Source organism: Chiloscyllium punctatum, chromosome 8, assembly GCF_047496795.1.
Source record: "Chiloscyllium punctatum isolate Juve2018m chromosome 8, sChiPun1.3, whole genome shotgun sequence".
Classification (NCBI taxonomy): domain Eukaryota; kingdom Metazoa; phylum Chordata; class Chondrichthyes; order Orectolobiformes; family Hemiscylliidae; genus Chiloscyllium; species Chiloscyllium punctatum.
This window is the reverse complement of record NC_092746.1, coordinates 117,899,771-117,918,423: the sequence shown is the minus strand read 5'-3', so window position 1 is coordinate 117,918,423 and position 18,653 is coordinate 117,899,771. Positions and strand designations below refer to the sequence as shown.

The 18,653-nt window shown below is 38.7% G+C and overlaps 1 protein-coding gene across 8 annotated transcripts in view; it reads left to right on the top strand.

Annotated features, from left to right (window-relative positions):
- Positions 1–14,090, top strand: part of gjc2 (gap junction protein gamma 2) — a 251,201-nt gene extending 237,111 nt beyond the window's left edge. For all 8 annotated transcript variants that reach the window (XM_072576313.1, XM_072576310.1, XM_072576311.1 and 5 more), the window contains one exon: positions 4,759–14,090. In XM_072576313.1, the coding sequence (XP_072432414.1) occupies positions 4,779–6,014 (1,236 nt within the window). In that variant the 5' untranslated portion in view covers positions 4,759–4,778 and the 3' untranslated portion in view covers positions 6,015–14,090. The remainder of the gene's footprint in view (positions 1–4,758) is intronic.
- Positions 14,091–18,653: the final 4,563 nt, after the last annotated feature.

The following is an 18,653-nucleotide window of genomic DNA, read 5'->3' as shown; positions in this document are numbered from 1 at the left end:
CATTGGAAGGGAGCTGTGGCGTGGAAGATGAAGACCACATTTTCGATGCTCTTTGACCTGGAGGACAATGGCCACCCATGTGATAACAGTACCCCACAACCCCCAAGCCCTGGCAATCCTCAGCCCCATTTACCACTCAGTGACAGAACCGGCCATCAATGCAACCACACCCTTCAAGTATAGCCTGAGCAATGACCATTGCTAGCATTGGTGCTGCTGAACTGCCAGCATCTCTCGACAGGCTATCATCCTTAACAGGAATGGTAGTTGCCACTTAATCACACCAGGTCCCACTGCGTGCAGGGTCAACCTCCCATTTTTGGCTCCAATAACCCCTCTGCAATTTTTGGCTCTTCCTGATGAAGGGCTCTTGTCCAAAATGTCGATTCTCCTGCTCTTCAGATGCTGTCTGACCTGCTGTGCTTTTCCAGCACCACACTCTCGACTCTAAACTGGTAAGGTCCAACTGTTTGTGCAGGGCCTGGCCTGAAGACAGTCAAGTTGGTACAGTGTCCTCAGGCTAGAGAGAATTATTGAGCTGGCATTCCAGCTCCAGGTTGCTATCCGGGACCCCTTTTGAAAGGTGTGCCAAGTGGAGATATAATTTTGTCTTGGCTGTATTGGTGTCTGCTATTTTAAAACCTCATCAGCATTCACTGGCGAGATCCTCATGTGGAGAACACCATGTGTACATACCAAGGTGCATTAGCACCATCAGTGCTTTTGGATTTGTATATGATTCACTGCCTTAAGGAAGGGAGAAGTAGCAGCAGGATAAAAGTTTTTAAAAATTGAAAGCCATCACTAAAAAATGAACAGAGGAAAATAATTCTAAAATTGGTCAAATTTCACTTATCTTAAATATCCATTTTAAGAACAAGAAAACTGACGAGGAAAATACTGTTTATATAAACCAGTACCCTTTTAGTAGGGTAAAATACCATGTGCATTGGCTGGACTCTCTGTATGCTGTAGCCATTACTTCCAAGTTCTGCTCCAAAATTGTAGCCTTCTGTAAGATTCCTTACAATTCGTATTGAAGATCAAAGTTATTTTAACACCTTATTTTGTAAAACTCCGCTGTTGAAATTATTATTTATTTACTAATTGAGAAACACTGATATATCACCAGTGGAAAATTCTTTGACCACACAGCTGTTTCTCAGCACATTGAGCTTGCATCGTGTAACCTAAAAATTAATGTTTTGAATCCCCTCTCCAATTTTTTTTCCTTTTTTTTGAACACATTAACCCTAACCTCTCAATCCTGGAGATTCTGGATATCCTCTGCTGTCTTGATCCAAGAGTCTTTACCTTATGTATAATCCCAATTAATGAGATTTTGGCGGCTCTTTTACTAGAGTGGGCATCACAGCTGAGCCAGTCTTTACATGGCATCAAAACATATGTACTTTGCATCAAGAGTCAGTATGAAGTAGCTCTTTCTGGAGCTGGAACAGGTATGATGGGTCGAATGGCCTCCTTCTGCTTTGTAAAATTCAATGATTCTGTGAAGCACACGCTCTGTCTGATGTTGCCTCTCATTAGATTTGTTGTCAAATTGAACATGAACCAAAACTTGATAGAAGGCTATTGAGGACACAAAAAGCACCTGTGTTAACAGAAGTACTTGGAAGGAGACAGTTACTTGAAAAATAATGCCTCATGAATTATCATTTTGTTTTGAAGTGTCCAAATTCATCTCTAAATTAAAAGCTTTGGCAAAGAGCATAAGAAAGACAATGTTTTTTACCACCTATTTAGCAACGGAGATAAGTAGGTGTATAGGAGGTTACAACTGATGAGAGTCAGCTGGATCAAGTGAAAAGAATGCTGCCAAGAATTTCCGTGTTTGTTCTCCCAATCAGTCAGCTTGTAGAATCGGAGAAGCCAAGATACTATATAAACAGCAGTTTTGTCAATGTTACAGGGTACTATGGAGAGGGCTACATGCTGTGTTGGTTAATCAGCCAAATTGCAAAAGTGACTGTTTCTTGTTAATAGTGACTGTTAGCTGTAAAGAATTGCAGGGCACCAAAAGGCTTTTAAAACGTTGTATAAAAGCAACTTCCCTTGCTTCATTGTCATGATTTTGATTGTACAATTGCATTTAAATCATATTTTTATAGAGGTGGAAATTATTACAGCACAGATGGAAGCTGACCACCCTATCAAAACCATGTTGGCTCTCTGCAGAGCAATCTAATCAGTCCCATTCCCCTTGCTCTATCCATGTAGCAATAAGTTTATTTTCTTCAAGTATCCATCTAGTTTCCTTATATCAAATCTTCTCTGAAGCTTCCTTGTTCCAAGGCGAATAACCCCAAATTCTCCAACCTAGTCAATCATTTTGATAAATCTTATCAACACCCTCTCAAGGACACTTACATCTTGCCTAAAATGTGGTGACCAGAACTAAGAGGAGAATTGATCAAAGTTTTAAAGTTCATGAGAGAGAGGGTAGACGGCGAGAAACTGTTCCCACTCAAAAACAGATTAAGAGGGCAAAATAAGTAAATGGGATGTGAAAAGAAATTTCACGCAGCAAGTGGTTCAGTTTGGAGTGTGTTTTGTGGAAGAGTGGTGGAAGTAGATTAAATTGGAGCATTCAAAAAGGCATTAGATAATTATTTACATTGAAATAATGTGCAGGGTTAACCTTTAAGGGCAAGGCAGAGGTGCTATGAATTCATGATACTGATTTGGAGAGTTGCTGATGAGATTTCTCCTATACTATTCAATTCTGTTTTTCTGTGATCAGAGCTTTAGAAAAGTTCAGCACAACATCCTTGCCATTGTATCTAGTTCCTGTTTGCGAAGCCTATGATCCTATATGCCTTGCTAACTGATCTCTCCATCTGTTCTGCCATGTACAAAGTATTGGGTATATGACCTAGGTATCATTTAGTCTCTGTATGATCTTTAAAACTTCAGTTTTTAAAAATTCCCTCTTGCCAAAAGTATCACCTCACCTTCCTCGACCATTCCATCTGAGATTCACCTGCCCATTTTGTGAGCCAGTGTTCTCCCCTGTTTGATTGGTATCATCTTCACTGTCACCCTCACATCCAGATTTGGTGTCATTGGCAAATTTTGAAAATTTGTTCTGCATTCTGATACCCAAGTCATTTTTATAAATAACAAGGAAAGCATAGGATCATAGAATCCTTACAGTGTGGAAACAGGTCCTTCGGCCAAACAACTTAACACCGACCCCCCAAAGAGTAACCCATCCAGACCCATTCCCCTACCCTATTATCCTATATTTACCCCTGACTAATGCACCTAACCTAAACATCCTGAACAGTATGGGCAATTTAGCATGGCTAATTCACCTAACCTGCACACCTTTGGGTTGTAACCACGCAGACAATGCGCAAACTCACACAGACAGTCACCCAGGGCTGGAATCAAACCCGAATACCTGGCACTGTGCTAACCACTGAGCCACTGTGTCATCTCAGTGATCCTATCATTGATTCTGTGCCCATATCAGACTTTAGTCTGAAAACTTCTGTTTACCATAACACATTTTTTTCTGTCCTTAAGCCAATTTCTTATTCCAACTGACTCCAAAACTGAGCACTACTTAAGAATGATACACCTTGAAGATTCCCTTATCTGTTCCTATTTTTCTAGATGGCCCCATCTACTCTATGGGATGATCACCTCTTTGAATAAATAATCCAGGAAATTCTAATCCCAATTGATACCTGCAGTTACTCCAGCTGCCCCTCAAACTCAGAAACCCTGAGGTGGAACTTAAGCAGCTAGAGATACTTCCTCCACATATGATTCTCCCAAGCTACATGGGCATAGAAATTGCGATCACACACCTCAGGTATCCACAACACAGTCTAAAAAGAAAGTCTATTCCTCTAATACAATCCTCTTAGTATTTTGTGTGAATTATTAATTTTAATTGGTGCCTCTGAATCTCCTCTTCAATTACTGTGAGTTAAAATAACTGCCCCAGTTTAAAGTAAAAAGGAACTCACCAACCAATCGCTTACCTACTCAACTTATGCGGAGAGATAAACCAAGTTAATGTTTCAGCCTGTCTGATCACAAGTGCAGTAGATGGTAAAGAAAGTAAATTATATATCGACCCTTGTAGTGAGAGGATTTGAGTATAGGAGCAAGGATATCTTGCTGTAATTGGTGGGACCACAGCTGGTGTATTGTCTTCAGTTTTGGTCTTATCTGAGGAAGAAGGTTCTGACAATGGAGGGAGTGCAACAAAGGTTTACCAGACTGATGGCACAGGACTCTGAGTTTCAGACTCGTCATGAAAGTGTGTTAATTTAGTTTTAATTCTTGGTGATGATGTTCTTTCCTTTGAATCAGAAGCTTGTAGAGTTGAGTCCCTTATCAAGGCTTTCAGCACATTATTAGACTTGGTTTCCGTGGAAGTTTTGAGGGAGTGCTGTGTTGTACTTCAAATGAGAAATTAAATCCAGGCTGAAGAAGAGCTAGAATTCTCTGTGCAATATTTCCACAAAATGACCAGCTATTCAAACATTTTGACAGTTACATTTGTTTTACAAAACAATGATCTTAAAAATAATCCATTGGGTGTGAAGTGTTTTAGGACATCCTAATGTTGTAAAGATGCTACACTTTTACAGAATATTCAGACTAATAGAATTTACTAAGTCTTCACATTCTGGATACTAAGCTTACAATTTAATATATTTAATTCTTGTGTTAAGCACTTGGTTAATGGATTAAGTCTATAATATTTTTGTTCTATTGCAGATATTAGATGAGGAGTTCTTATGACAAATATGAGCTGGGCCTTTTTAACACGTCTTCTTGAAGAAATCCACAATCATTCCACCTTTGTTGGCAAGGTATGGCTCACTGTGCTGATTATTTTCCGCATTGTGCTGACTGCAGTTGGAGGGGAGTCTATATATTCTGATGAACAGAGCAAATTTGTCTGTAACACCAAACAGCCTGGGTGTGAGAATGTCTGCTATGATGCATTTGCACCTCTCTCCCACGTGAGGTTCTGGGTTTTTCAGATCATCATGATATCTACCCCATCTATAATGTACCTTGGCTATGCCATTCACAAGATTGCCAGATCCACTGAAGAAGAAAAGAAAAACAAGTTTTTCAAGAAGAAGAAACAGCCAACAGTACGATGGCAAGTCCATCATAATTCAGAACAAACAGAGGACGAAGATGAGGAAGAGCCAATGATCAATGATGAAACAGAAAGTGAGAAAAAAGTCAGTAGCAATGAAAAACATGATGGAAGGCGACGCATCTTGCAAGAAGGTCTGATGAAAATGTACGTTTTCCAGTTGATTTTCAGGGCTATATTTGAGGTGGCTTTCCTTCTGGGACAATATTTTCTGTATGGATTTGAAGTTGATCCATCCTATGTCTGTACTAGAAATCCCTGTCCTCATACTGTGGACTGCTTTGTCTCAAGACCTACTGAGAAGATGGTCTTCCTCATTGTAATGTATGTAGTCAGCTGTCTTTGCCTAATTCTTAATATCTGTGAGATGTTCCATCTGGGCTTTGGAACCATCCGAGATATAATCCGTAGCAAACGGCGTAATCAGAACAACATGAGACCTTTCCCTTACCATTATCCTCGGAACATTCCATCATCGCCACCAGGATACAATCTGGTGGTCAAATCGGACAAGTCCACCAAGGTTCCAAATGGCCTTATGGCTCACGAGCAAAACTTAGCTAATGTAGCCCAAGAGCAACAGCCCACGAGTCCAGATGACAACATCCCACCTGACTTGGCCAGGCTCCACAAACACCTGAAAGATGCCCAGGAGCAGTTAGATATTGCTTTTCAGAGTTATAACAGTCAAGAGAATGCGCACAAATCCAGGACCAGCAGCCCAACATCAGGAGGTACTGTAGTGGAGCAAAACCGTGTCAACACTGCTCATGAGAAACAGGGTGCTAAGCCCAAACCTGTCTCAGAGAAAGGCAGCTCCAGTAGCAAATCTGGAGATGGAAAAACATCCGTTTGGATTTAACCTCTGTTTATAGTCAATTAAGTTTACAATATTCCCTTAAAAAAAGGCAGTAGCCACTTTCTGCACATTTTACTACAGTCTGCTTTATCTTAGATAACCAACATAATAACAATATGGCTTCTTGGATTGTCGGAATTGTTGGACAAGACTCCAAGCATGAAATCTGGTTCAATGACGGTGCAAAATAGAAAATTGATACCAGATGCCAGATGGTGGTGCTCCTGATTTCCTAGCCATCGAAATCAATGACAACAAACTGAGAGGCCCATAAATCATATGTAGAAATTGTTTTACTAATCATTTGGTCCTATTGAACAAAGCTTTATGTTGGGCTCATAGTGCTGTCCCTCTCAACTTTCCCTAAACCACTAGGTATCTGCTCGTACTCAACACCAAAATGGGGTAACGTCTAGAGTTACTGCATTAAGAATGCATGCACTTGTGGTGACAAAGATTATAGTTGTTTTCATTTGAAAATTTAAACAGTTTTTGGGTCGCTATTAATCTCCTTTAACTGATTCACTTTGTGCCTGTTTCACAGGAGACAAGCCATTGACTCCGTTATAGCTACAAAGGATTAAACTGCAATTATCATTTTACTTTCTTGTCCAATTTCATTTAGTAGCCATTTCACCTTATAGTAATGGGTTGGTTCAAAATGTCAGAACTTTGACGAACTGTAAAAGGGAAATATAAATACTTATATGCTTTCGAAAAGACAAACTGTCCAGCCACATTGTTTTGTTGTCCTTTGTCTTGCTAAAGAAAAAAGACCCTATCCAATACTCTTTTACTCTCTTTTGGTTCAAAAAGTAGGACAATTTCATCCTGTATTGCTCTTTTCTCAAGTTTTGTCGACTTGCTGCATTTCTTTAACCTTGGCAAAATGATCTCATCTTTTAATATGACCATTTCGTTGATAAACTAGTTTCATTTTCAAAGAAAATCAAATATATCTTAACAAATTTAAATAAAAAGCTATGCAATTTTGTCACAAAGGCACAGGGTTGTGGGAGGAAGGAAATTTGACATCTTCTCCAAGCAACATCAGGAAGTGTTTGTGTAGAAACATCTGTAGATTGGACATTCTCTCCTTTATGATTAAGGATTGAGGAAATTATATGAACAAGTGTTGATGGGAAGAGGGGTTGGGAAGTGCAAGCTTTTTATTTAAAAAAAGGGCAGACAAATTCCAAGGAAAGTTGCCATTGTCTTAAAATGCCATTTTAGAATTTTGGTTCTGGAGCAGCTTTTTCAAACAATGGTTGGCGAAGTGCATTAACCCTAATTCAGGTATACCTAATAATAACCGATTTGTACACTGCATTTGAAAATGAAGGCTTATACTACATTGCACTTCAGCCTCAAGCGACAGTTGAAACTATACACTGAACAAGTGTTGTTGTTACCTGTTCCAACCGTCCATGTGACCAGGAAAAACAAATCCAAATTGTTTAAGAATTAATCTGTTTGAAACTCTAACTTGCAAAAGAGTTTTAAAACTCTGACTTGCAAAAATCCTAATTAGAAACAGAAAATGTTTGAAATGCACAGCTGGCCAAATATAAAATTTCACACACTTGTGCTGGCTCTGCTTAGTTCCAGCCCAGTACCAGATGTTTGAAGTGTGATCCTTCATCATAATGTATGACGGTATTGTGAAGGCAAATTGAAATAGATTTACAGAAGCAAAAAATGATGACATCTATAATGTTTCATGTACATAAAGTTCAAAAATCATTAAAGCTGCATGGGTTTGAGCAGAGGATTAATTAGCTCTTGAAAGTTACTGCCCAGAATGACCAGGATAAACTGCTCCTCTGTATGATAACTGAATCCCATAAGGCAATGTCATGTGTGTCCCATTGCAGTTCAAACAAATTTTGTTTATCAAAACCTCAGTTTATTTCACGTCATGTTAGATGATATAAAACACATAACTAATCTTTGCCCAAGGTATTTGCCAGCTTGTCGTCTGGAAGCTCAGTTTTCAGGGAGTCAGGAGTATAATCCATTGTTGGTGTCAAAATAATGCCTAATCATGTAATGTCCACACAGTGAAATTAGCAACCTGCTGAATAGTTAACTTATTTTTATTGTGAATAGTTACGCCTTTGTTTATCAGATGATACTTTTAGTCCCCTGGTCCCTTTAGGTTGTTCAGTAGGTAAGACCAAGAAGTAAGTTGCTCCTTGCTTCTCAACCTCCTCACACATTTCTTTGAGCCAGTTAGTAAACTTACAGGATTGGTAGGGGTTAGCTTTATCTTGAGAGAAAATCCTGATTTCTACTTCTCCCTACCCTTCATTCGGTTAAAGTTGAAGGTTTTCCCTTAAGATATATCCACAATGCAGCCAAGATCAGGAACTGAGTAGCTGGCAGAATTGTATCTCCAGCCAGCAATGTTCTGTGCAACACTGGGCATCAGGCTTTCCAATTTAAAAATTATGTTGATGTATTTAGATTGTTTTTACAGGAAAATAAATCATACTTGGTGTACCAGACTGTTCAGTTTATCACAATGCATGATGCAGAATGTACATTATTGCTTTTCATTCCCAATCCAGAACTTTTTATATTTCAATTATTGATTACGAAATACTTCGTTCTTTCACTTCTCTCTGTGACTAATATCACAACATGATATGTTCCTAATCCAAGAACTGGGCCTGGAAATATAGCTAAGCTGTCCTTTTGAGAATTGGCTTGACCTGCTGTGCTTTTCTAACACTTTCTCTTTATATTTCTGATTTACTTATTTATCCTTAAATCTATACCATTATTTATTGATTAAAAGACAAATATAGCCCTTTAAGTATCTGCTTGAGATAATGGGACAGTGAATGGATTGAATGGAAATACACATTAGTTTATGAGCTTTGAACAACAGTCATCAGATAACAAATGTATATTTGTAATATGTTGCCCAGTTGAAACTATCATGCGCTGTGAACTTTATTTTCCAATGCACTGAAAATCAGGATCAATTTGTTTGCTTGTTTGGCACTTCTCATTTATAGACTGTATAACGGTTCTTGTTTTAAACATATTCTTTCTACTAAGTGCCTTAGCTCATGAAAATAAATTCTTTAGATGTAAATTTTTATGATGAAAACAGACAGTACAAAACAGTAACTGCATTCTTAGATCTAGAGTATTTGCATTTTTATCATAGAAAGTAATGTTTATACATCAGATGGGATTTTGAAAAGAAATCTGAACTCAATGGCTTAGCTAGCTATTTGTAGCTCAGATATTTTTACGTAGATACAGTAATCATTTCTAATATTACACACAAATGCTGGAAAGGCACAGTAGGTTGATCAGGATCTGGAAGAAATGATTAATGTTTCAGGTAAGACAGTACATATACAGCAAGTCACTTTTTGGATTTACAGCATTTTGTAGTTTTATATCTACAGTATATGTTATGTAAATGTTATCTTTATGACATGTATTTTGTACATAATCTGAACATATTGAATTGTAGATTACCTGAAAGTAGAGATGAAGAAACTTCAATCCAGTTCTGACGAAGGGTCACTGGACCTGAAATGTTAATACTGCTTTCCATCTACAGATGCTACCAGATATGCTGAGATTTTCCAGCAATGTCTGTTTTTTAGACCACAATCTATGCTGGCTTGAACCGAGCTGGGTCAGGTCTGGGCTAAGAATTTCAGAAGTTGCCTGAAGGAGGTAGAAAACAAAAAGCTATTCTTTGTATTATTAGCATACAGACATTTGGCACATTTCTTTGGCACTTCTTAGTTAGTTAATGTCTCTGATTAGACTTGGAATGTCATAAAATGCACTAAACATTCATATGCTAACATTGCAAAGACTAATGTTTAAGTTGTAGATAATGGGATCCGATGGGATATGAACAAACAAGCTTTAACATTTTTATCAAAAACTCTTCTGTTGACAATGGCTGTTTTTTTTCCCACTTCTGTAATTATCAGACTATTGGTGAGTTTGGAAATGGTAACCTCTGTCACCAGGTCTTGTAGAATTAAAATTAGGACATCTCCCAAACCAGAAGGATCAAGAGTATAACTCCACTCCACCCTGAACTAGTTTACCCACTGAACTGACGGTGGCTCGGCTGCAATAATTGATCTCAACATTCCAAGGTTAAGGAAGGAGAAAATTCAAATTGGAATCTTTTTGCTGATCACTATTGAATGATCCCCTGCTGCAAAAACACAAACAACTGTAACGTCCTCTGTAATTGAATAATATATCGACATTCACTATCTAATTGTGTCTGCCTACAATGATTGCTTGCGTGACATATTAGAAATTTCAAGGAATTATATTTGAACATGATTAGAGAATGGTGGGAGAATCAAACCCTTACTAGTTGATGTAACTGTTTTCAGACAGAAACCTAGCATTTTTTTTACTATTTCATGAAATTTAGCATCACTGGTAAAGCCATCATTTATTGTCCATGCCTAGTTGCTCTTGGAATTGAATGTCTTGCAAGGCCATTTCAGAGTGCAGTTAAACTATATTGCTATGGATCTGGAGTTACCTACAGGCCAGACCAGATGAGGACAGCAGAGTTCCTTCTCTAACGGGCATTAATGACTTAGATTTTGTGTGGATTGCAGAGAGATCATAGCTATATCATTGAAGCATCTTTTTTTCTGAGTCATCTGTTGTTGCCTTAAACATTCAAGAAATGTAGAAAATATTTAATACAATTGAGACATGGTTTAAGTCACTTTCTATGGCCCTTTTTCAAGCAGTAAAGAATGCAAATTTCTTGAGAAATCAGACTTTTTAAAACACAATCCTTATTTATATCAAGAATTTGATGTAGTTATAATCATGCATTTTCTTCACGTGGGCGGCACAGTGGCACAGTGGTTAGCACTGTTGCCTCACAGCGCCAGAGACCCGGGTTCAATTCCTGCCTCAGGCGACTGACTGCGTGGAGTTTGCACATTCTCCCTGTGTCTGCGTGGGTTTCCTCCGGGTGTTCCAGTTTCCTCCCACAGTCCAAAAATGTGCAGGTTAGGTGAATTGGCCATGCTAAATTGCCCGTACTGTTAGGTGCAGGGGTAAATGTAGGGGAATGGGTCTGGGTGGGTTGCGCTTTGGTGGATCGGTGTGGACTTGTTGGCCCAAAGGGCCTGTTTCCACACTGTAAGTAATCTAATCTTCGAAACCATTAACATGAACTGATCAACATTGGGAGAAGAAATAAAATAATAGATAATTTGCTATTGAAATAGAATAGTTCATTGTTAATTTGTGCTCATAGTAGCAGCTGACCTATTAATAGAGATGATTATATCAGTGGTACACTGTTAACTAGATTATACTTAAAGTGTAAATGTACTAGTGGCTAGTTCAATATGCTAGAGTATGAAGTCAAATTATAGTAGAATTGAAAAGAAGCATTTGCCACTTAAAGGGCATGGTAGTCAATTTGAGTGGTTCCGTGTGATTTCTTATTTAGGATTTTGTTCTTTTGATACACTGAAATTGGGAACAATTGTTGAGAATTTTAGCCATTTGAGTTGTGACCTAAGGTTGAGCAACGTCAAAGCAGCCAGACAGCACAAATGTAAAACTTATGGTGGAGTTCAGCTATTTTGAATGTGTACAGGCCCAGAAGCTGGCAGTAATTACTACTGGTGCCACTTGAACATTGAGTATCCTGGTAAGGAGAATCACATAATTAATTTTATATTAATGGCCAAAACCAGTGTCACACTAACTGTCCATTATTATAGAAACTCCTAATTTTCATAACTATTGAAATCAAGCAGGTGGGTGATCTGCTTCACCAATCAGACTCTACAAACGTTAAGAATTTGGATGTAAACCATTTTGACATCTTATAGAGTCATGTTTCTATTGTGAGAATGTTCCTTGTGCATTTCAAAAAGATGATTGAATTATTCTCAATTTGCCTTAACTGTATAGAATCTGAAATTCCCCAAAGTTGCCCTGCTGTATTACCAGGCCTTTAGCAGAAGAAGGACAGGACATCAGAGAAGTGGCTGTTTTCAGTCATGTGTTTTTTTGACATTTCTACCCACCTCCCAATTCTGGCAGTGGAGTTTTCAGTGAAAATTATACATTTTAGTCTATAAAACTAAATTGTTGTGCAACACATTCAGTGGCTGTAAACAAAAAGTGCTACAAAATTCCACTTCTGCTCAGCTCATGATCAACACACCTTGAGTGTTAATTCCATATAAGATGCAGGCGTACTAGGGAATCCCATAAGCTACCAGTTGCCTGTGGCTATGCAGAGAGCTCAGGGATTGTTAGGTCCCTTGTCTGTTCCCCTTTGGTAAAAGAAAGCTCAATGTGCCCTTCCAATCTCTTAAGGTGAAAAATAGTTGTAAAGTTAAAACAACAAATCTAACCAAGGTCCAAATCTGAACCCCTCCAAGCACCCCCAACACAGCCCAATACTGAGCTACTGTTTCTTCCTTCACATTGTTTCAGTCTCCTATTTTACATCAGACTGCTGAAAGATGAACTCCCAATGTGCAGAGCCCTTCTTAGCTCTGTCCTTTTGACTTCCGTCGTCTTTGTTTAGGAAAGTAGGATGCTGTTTCCCCAAAACAAGAGCAGTGGAATAGTTTTGTATGACAAGTGTATCCAAGTACTGACCAAGTTTACACCTTTTTGGTGAACTCTGATTGAACTTTGAACTGGAATCCACAACAATCCTCCAGCTGTGTCAAATCTGCGCTCTTGTGTCCAGAATTGCAGTCCTGAGCAACACTTGAGTAATTCTAAGTTCCTGAAGTTGAAACGAGCTTTTTTAAGGGTACATCTTGGGCAAACAGAAAATCTAAGTTAGCTCCATTAAATTATAAATTATCCACTTATAAAAGAATAATCTTAATAACGACATTCAACCATGATACAAATGGAATTAAAAATTAATGAAAGTTTATTAAGACTATTACTAATTAATCATAAATATGAAATAAATATTCTCAATGTGAACTCTGTTACATAGGAGGCAAAAAGAGAAAAAAACTGGAGCTACAGACCTAAAATCCACTGTAATAAAAATATTATGCAGTTTATTTTCTAACATGCAAAATCTATTTGACTAGCATCTGTAGTTACTTCTGTTTTAAAAGCACATTTAGGCCAAACCTACAATTATTGACTGATGAGCCTTATGGCAAGTACTCAATGGTACAATAATCTCTAAAACCAGGGTTGCATCATGTCTATTAACTCCCAGAAACTGTCAAACGTTTTGAAGACCACAATCTCACAGTGCAGCCATTGTATGAACAATACCACTTACTTCTTTCCAGACTGTAGATTTGTCTGGTAACTAATTCACAGAATAACAAACACGTTGCCTTCTGGTAGGTGATGGGTTACAACTGCAAAAAGAAATTGACCTTCACAGCTGCATTATGAATATAGGGTTAGAATTAAGTAATGAACAAGATAGGGAATAAATCTAATTCAAGGTAAGGTAGATTATTAAAAGTAAATACCACATTCCATCTTGTAACTGTGAGCTATTTCATGATAAAAGAGGTGCCTTTCTGTCGCCTACTAGATAAATAGTACGTGTACTAGGTGTTTTTTTTTCTCAAAGCTGTCTGCATTCCTTCAACCTGGAAGATACTTGAATTGATCAAGAGGAAAATAACATGCTTCTTTTAGCCTTCAATTTTCTTCAGAGGGGTTTTTAATGAAGTAACCCCATGTTTAATATGCTTTTTTTAAAAAGAAAATCTTCTCCAGTTGCTAACACTGTTGCTGGAAGGAGGAAAGAATACAAGCAATAATATCACTGTGTCCCGATGCATTTTAAAAAATTTGTCAACTTAATGTTAGACTTTGTGCGATCGTTGAAGGTAACGAGTACTGAAACTTCTAAACTAAATGAGTAGAGCCAGTGTTAGAAAATGTACTGTCCACAAAATCATCATCGAAGCAAAACACATCACCTGTTTTTAAAACATTTGTGCTTGTTTTGGATGAAAAGACTGTCAGTTTTAAGTCAGTTTTCATTTTTCTGCTTGTCATTGAATGTTTTGAATACCCTTTAATAAACTCACCTTAAAATCACATTTGTCTTCTGGGTTTAATTTTACGAGCAGGGGAAGGCTGTTGGAAATATATATTCTTGCCTTATCTGTAATAACTCATGCATATATGTTTCATATAAATATTATTTGTGTATCTAAAGATGAAGATCTACTCTGTCTCAGTGAATAGATTGTATAGTCATCCCAATAGAGGTAAGTAGAAAATATATTTAAGAAAAATACATTTAAACAAAACAAAATGCATATTTTTGTTTTTGCAAAACAATAAATAACTAGCATTGATTGAATTATTTTTAAAACAAATTCTAGGAAGATTGGAATTGTTAAATGAAGTACAACAGGGAAGGCGATGGCCTGATAGTATTACTGCTAGACTGTTAATCCAGAGACCCAACTTGTGTTATGGGTATCTGGGTTCGAATCCCACCATAATAATCTGGAAGTAAATATCTAATGATGACCATTAAACCATTGCTGATTTTCAGGAAAAACCCATCTGGTTCATTAATGTTCTTTACGGAGGAGATCTGCTGGCCTTCGTCTGGCCTACATGTGACTCCAGACCTACTATGTGGTTGATTCTTAATTGACTCTGGGTAATTAGGGATGGGCAATAAATATTGGCCTAGTTAATGATGCCCATAGGCCATAAATGAATTTTGAAAAAAAATGTCCATCCATTGCTTTCTGACATCTTGGTATTTGTATGATCCAACAATAATGGAGTTGTTGACTAATCATTGCAAGCAATCTATCAGGTTGTTTTTAATCATTCATGGGATGTGGGTGTCATTAGCTGGGCTAGTATTTATTGCCTGTTCCTTGATGTCTTTGAGAAAGTAGTGTTGAGCTGCCTTTTTAAACTGCTGTAGTTCATGTGCTGTAGGTACTTCCACAGTGCTGTTGTAGAGGGAGTTCCAGGATTTCAACCCTGCAGCAGTGGAAGAATAACGATATTCTGTGATATGTGCTGCATGGGTTTCCTCCAGGTGCTCCAGTTTCCTCTCTCAGTCTGATGATGCATAGGTGAGGTGGATTGGCCATGCTAAATTGACAGGAGGTGTGCAAGCCAGGTGGGTTAACCATGGTAAATGCAGGGTTACGGGGATAGGGTAGGGCCTAGGTTTGGGTGTGATACTGTTCAGAGGGTCAGTGCAGTTTCATTGGACTGAATGGCTTCTTTCTGTGTTGAGCTGCCTTCTGTGATTGTATATTTACAAGTCAGGATGGTTAATGGCTCAGAGGGCACTTGCAAGTGCTGGTATTTCCATGCATCTGCTGCCTTTTTCTTTCTAGTTAGAAGTGGTTGTGGGTTTGGAAAGTGCTGTCGAAGGAGCTTTGATGAATTTCTGCAGCACATCTTATAGATGGTACACACTGCTGCTATTAAGTGTTGAAGGTGGAGGGAGTGGATGTTTATGAAAGTCGTCTTTCAACAATCCATAATGAAAGGTTTTAGTTACCATTGATCCAAAGTCAATGTCTCTCCATGCATCCTACAGTCACCTCATCGAATTATTTGCACACTATATCATGGAGTGTTACTTTCAGAATTAAGTTGAATAGATTGATATTAACTAGTTCCATTGTCTCCTGAGGGAGCATGTTGTTTTGACTGACTGCTTGTTCACAGAAATATTAATCCAATAATAATAATCCTTCAAAATTGTTTGCATCTTCTGCCCACAGTCAGCCAGTTAACTGCACTTTCAGCAATGCCAGTAAATAAACTTCAGGTATTCCAGTGAGAGGTGCATACCTCCGACTGCTAGCCCACAAATAATGCTGGGGAACACATGCCTGTTCCAGCCACTCATCGGCACCTCAGTTAAGCTGCAAGCTTTTTCAATTCAAACTGGGAAATCCAACTATTATTGTAACTTTCCCAAGTACTTCATAGGAATATTATAAAAGAGAGCATAACACCAAGACACAAGGAAATAGTACATAAGATCACCAAAAGTGTGATTGGAAAATTAATTTTGCAGGAGTATTTCAAAGGAGGTTTAAAACAAAATGTGTGGTAGAGAATTCCAGACATTGGGGCCCAGAAAACTGAAGGGACAGCAATTTAAAATTAAGAGTGCTGAAGAGGCTAGAATTAGAGGTGCGCTGACATCTCTGAGGACTGTGGGGTGAAGATATTTCAGTGTATCTCGCTGCCTGTCCAGTATTGAGTTCTAGTTCATCTGGACAGTCCCACCAGAATAGAGTCCACACTATCATGGCTGTCTCAGCAAACTGGGAAAGCAATGGTAATAAGGGAACAGATAGATATTTCAGCAGCTGCAAATTTGCTTCAATAAAATCCAGCCCCGGATACAGGATGTTCAGGAAAGAAGGGAAGAAATGAGTGGCAGTATTAAGGGCAGAATTGAAGTGCTGGAGAGAAAGGATATGCCAAGGAATTGAAAGACAGCGTCTATTTTTCTGTAGGTTCTTGTGAATGAACTGGGTCATGTAGATCAAGTATCGGGAGGGGAACATTTAAGGGACAATCATTGTTGTCTTATGGGTAGTTTTTGGCTTTGGCAAAGTAGCAATCCAGAGTAAGGATAACTAGCTTCATCAGGGTGAGAAGAGATCTTGCCCAAACAAATTGGAATCAATGCTCTGCCAACCTTTAAAAAAAGAACAATGAAAGAACCCAGAGGGTGGAGGTGAGATAGACATTTGCCCATACAAAAGTTAGAAGATAGTGAGGATTGCAGATTCTAGAAAGTCGGAGTCGATAAGGTGTGGCACTGGAAAACGCACAGGAGGTCAGGCAGCATCTGAGGAGCAAGAGGGTTGATGTTTTGGGCATAACCTTTCACCAGGAGAGGGGAAGGGGAAAAGGGCTGAGAAATAAATACGGGGAGAGGGTGTGGAGCTAGGGGAAAGTTGGGATGGCGATAGGTGGTTACAGTGATAGGTTAGTGGGACGTCTGGAGCGGATAGATGGGAAAGAGAATGGACAGGTAGGTCAGGTCAAGAGGGTGGTGCTGAATTAGAGTGGATGGGGTGGGGGGGGGGGGGGGGTGACGAGATTTGGAAACTGATGAATTCAATGTTTTGGCTGTGTGGTTGTATGCTCCTGAGGTGGTTTCTGGGTAAAAAGGTTTTTCCTCATGCCCTCAAAACTTCCTGCCTCTTACCTTAAATCTATGCCCCTGGTAATTGATAGCTCCACCAAAAGGAAAAGTTTCTTTCCATCTGCTCTGTCTGTACCCCTCATAATTTTACACATCTCAGTTATGTCTCTCCCCACCCTACCCAACAACACCCCAATATCCTCTGTTCGAAGAAAAACAACCAGTTCTATCAAATGTCTCTTTATAAGTAAAACTTTCCAGCCCAGACAACATCCTGGTAAACCTACTCCATACCGTCTTCAGTGCAATAATGCAGACCTATCTGTGACCTAATGAACAGTTCCAGCATCACTCCGTGCAGCTAAACTTTATGCTCAACTAATAAAGGCAAATATTCCATACACCTTTGTAATGACTTTATCCACCTGTCTGATTACCTTAAGGGACCGGTGGACATGCTTGCCAAGGTCCCACTGATCTTCAGTGCTATCGTTTATTGTGTATTCCTTTGCCTTGTTTGTCCTGCCTAAGTACATCACCTCACACTTATTCAGATTGAATTCCATTTGTCACTCATCAGACCATCTGACCAGCCTGTCTATATCTTCCTGTAGTCTAAGACTCTGACTATTTACCTCCCCCCTAATTTTTGTATCATCCACAAGTTACTAATCAACCCTCCCTACATTCAAAGGAAGGATGAGATATTGTATTCTTACATAAACAATGTACCTTGAAAACAGTTACATGGCATCATGACATGTTACATTCTAATATAAAAATGTCTGCCTGACCTTCATTGTTGTAGCAGCAGCAGTAATCACACTAAAATCATTACATAATTGTTGCATCTAGGCTCTATGAAGTCCATACACACAATACCAAGGCTGTGTAAGTCTGACATGTTATAGTAGTGTAAATAGTGTTATTTATAAACTTCAAGATATCGGTCTCAACAAGGAGTCAGTCTTTGTCATCTGTGTAATAGTGGCTAACATATAGGGAACACTTAAATCATATGTTGGCAGTGGGGTTCAACCCAGAAATGACATCAGATTGTCGACTTTATGAAACAGGCCTAGAGTTTAAAAAAAATGAACATTTGGATACAGTGCAGTTAGACTGTTAGAGTTAGAGATGGACTGGACACTTTGATGGAAAAATGGCAGATAGAATTTAATCTGTACAAATGCGAGGTGATGCATTTTGGAAGATCCAAAGTAGGAGGGAAGTATACAATAAATGGCAGAACACTCAGTAGAACACACATACAGAAGGATTCAGGTGTATAGGTCCACAGTTCCCTGAGAGTGGCAACATAAGTGGATGAATTGGTCAAGAAGACATATGGCACACTAGCCTACATAAGTCAGGGCATAGAGTATAAAAATTGGCAAGTCATGTTGCAGCTGTATAGAACTTTAGTCAGGCCGCATTTGGAATATTGTGTACAGTTCTGGTTGCCTCACTACAAGAAGATGTGAGGCTATGGAGAGAGTACAGAAAAG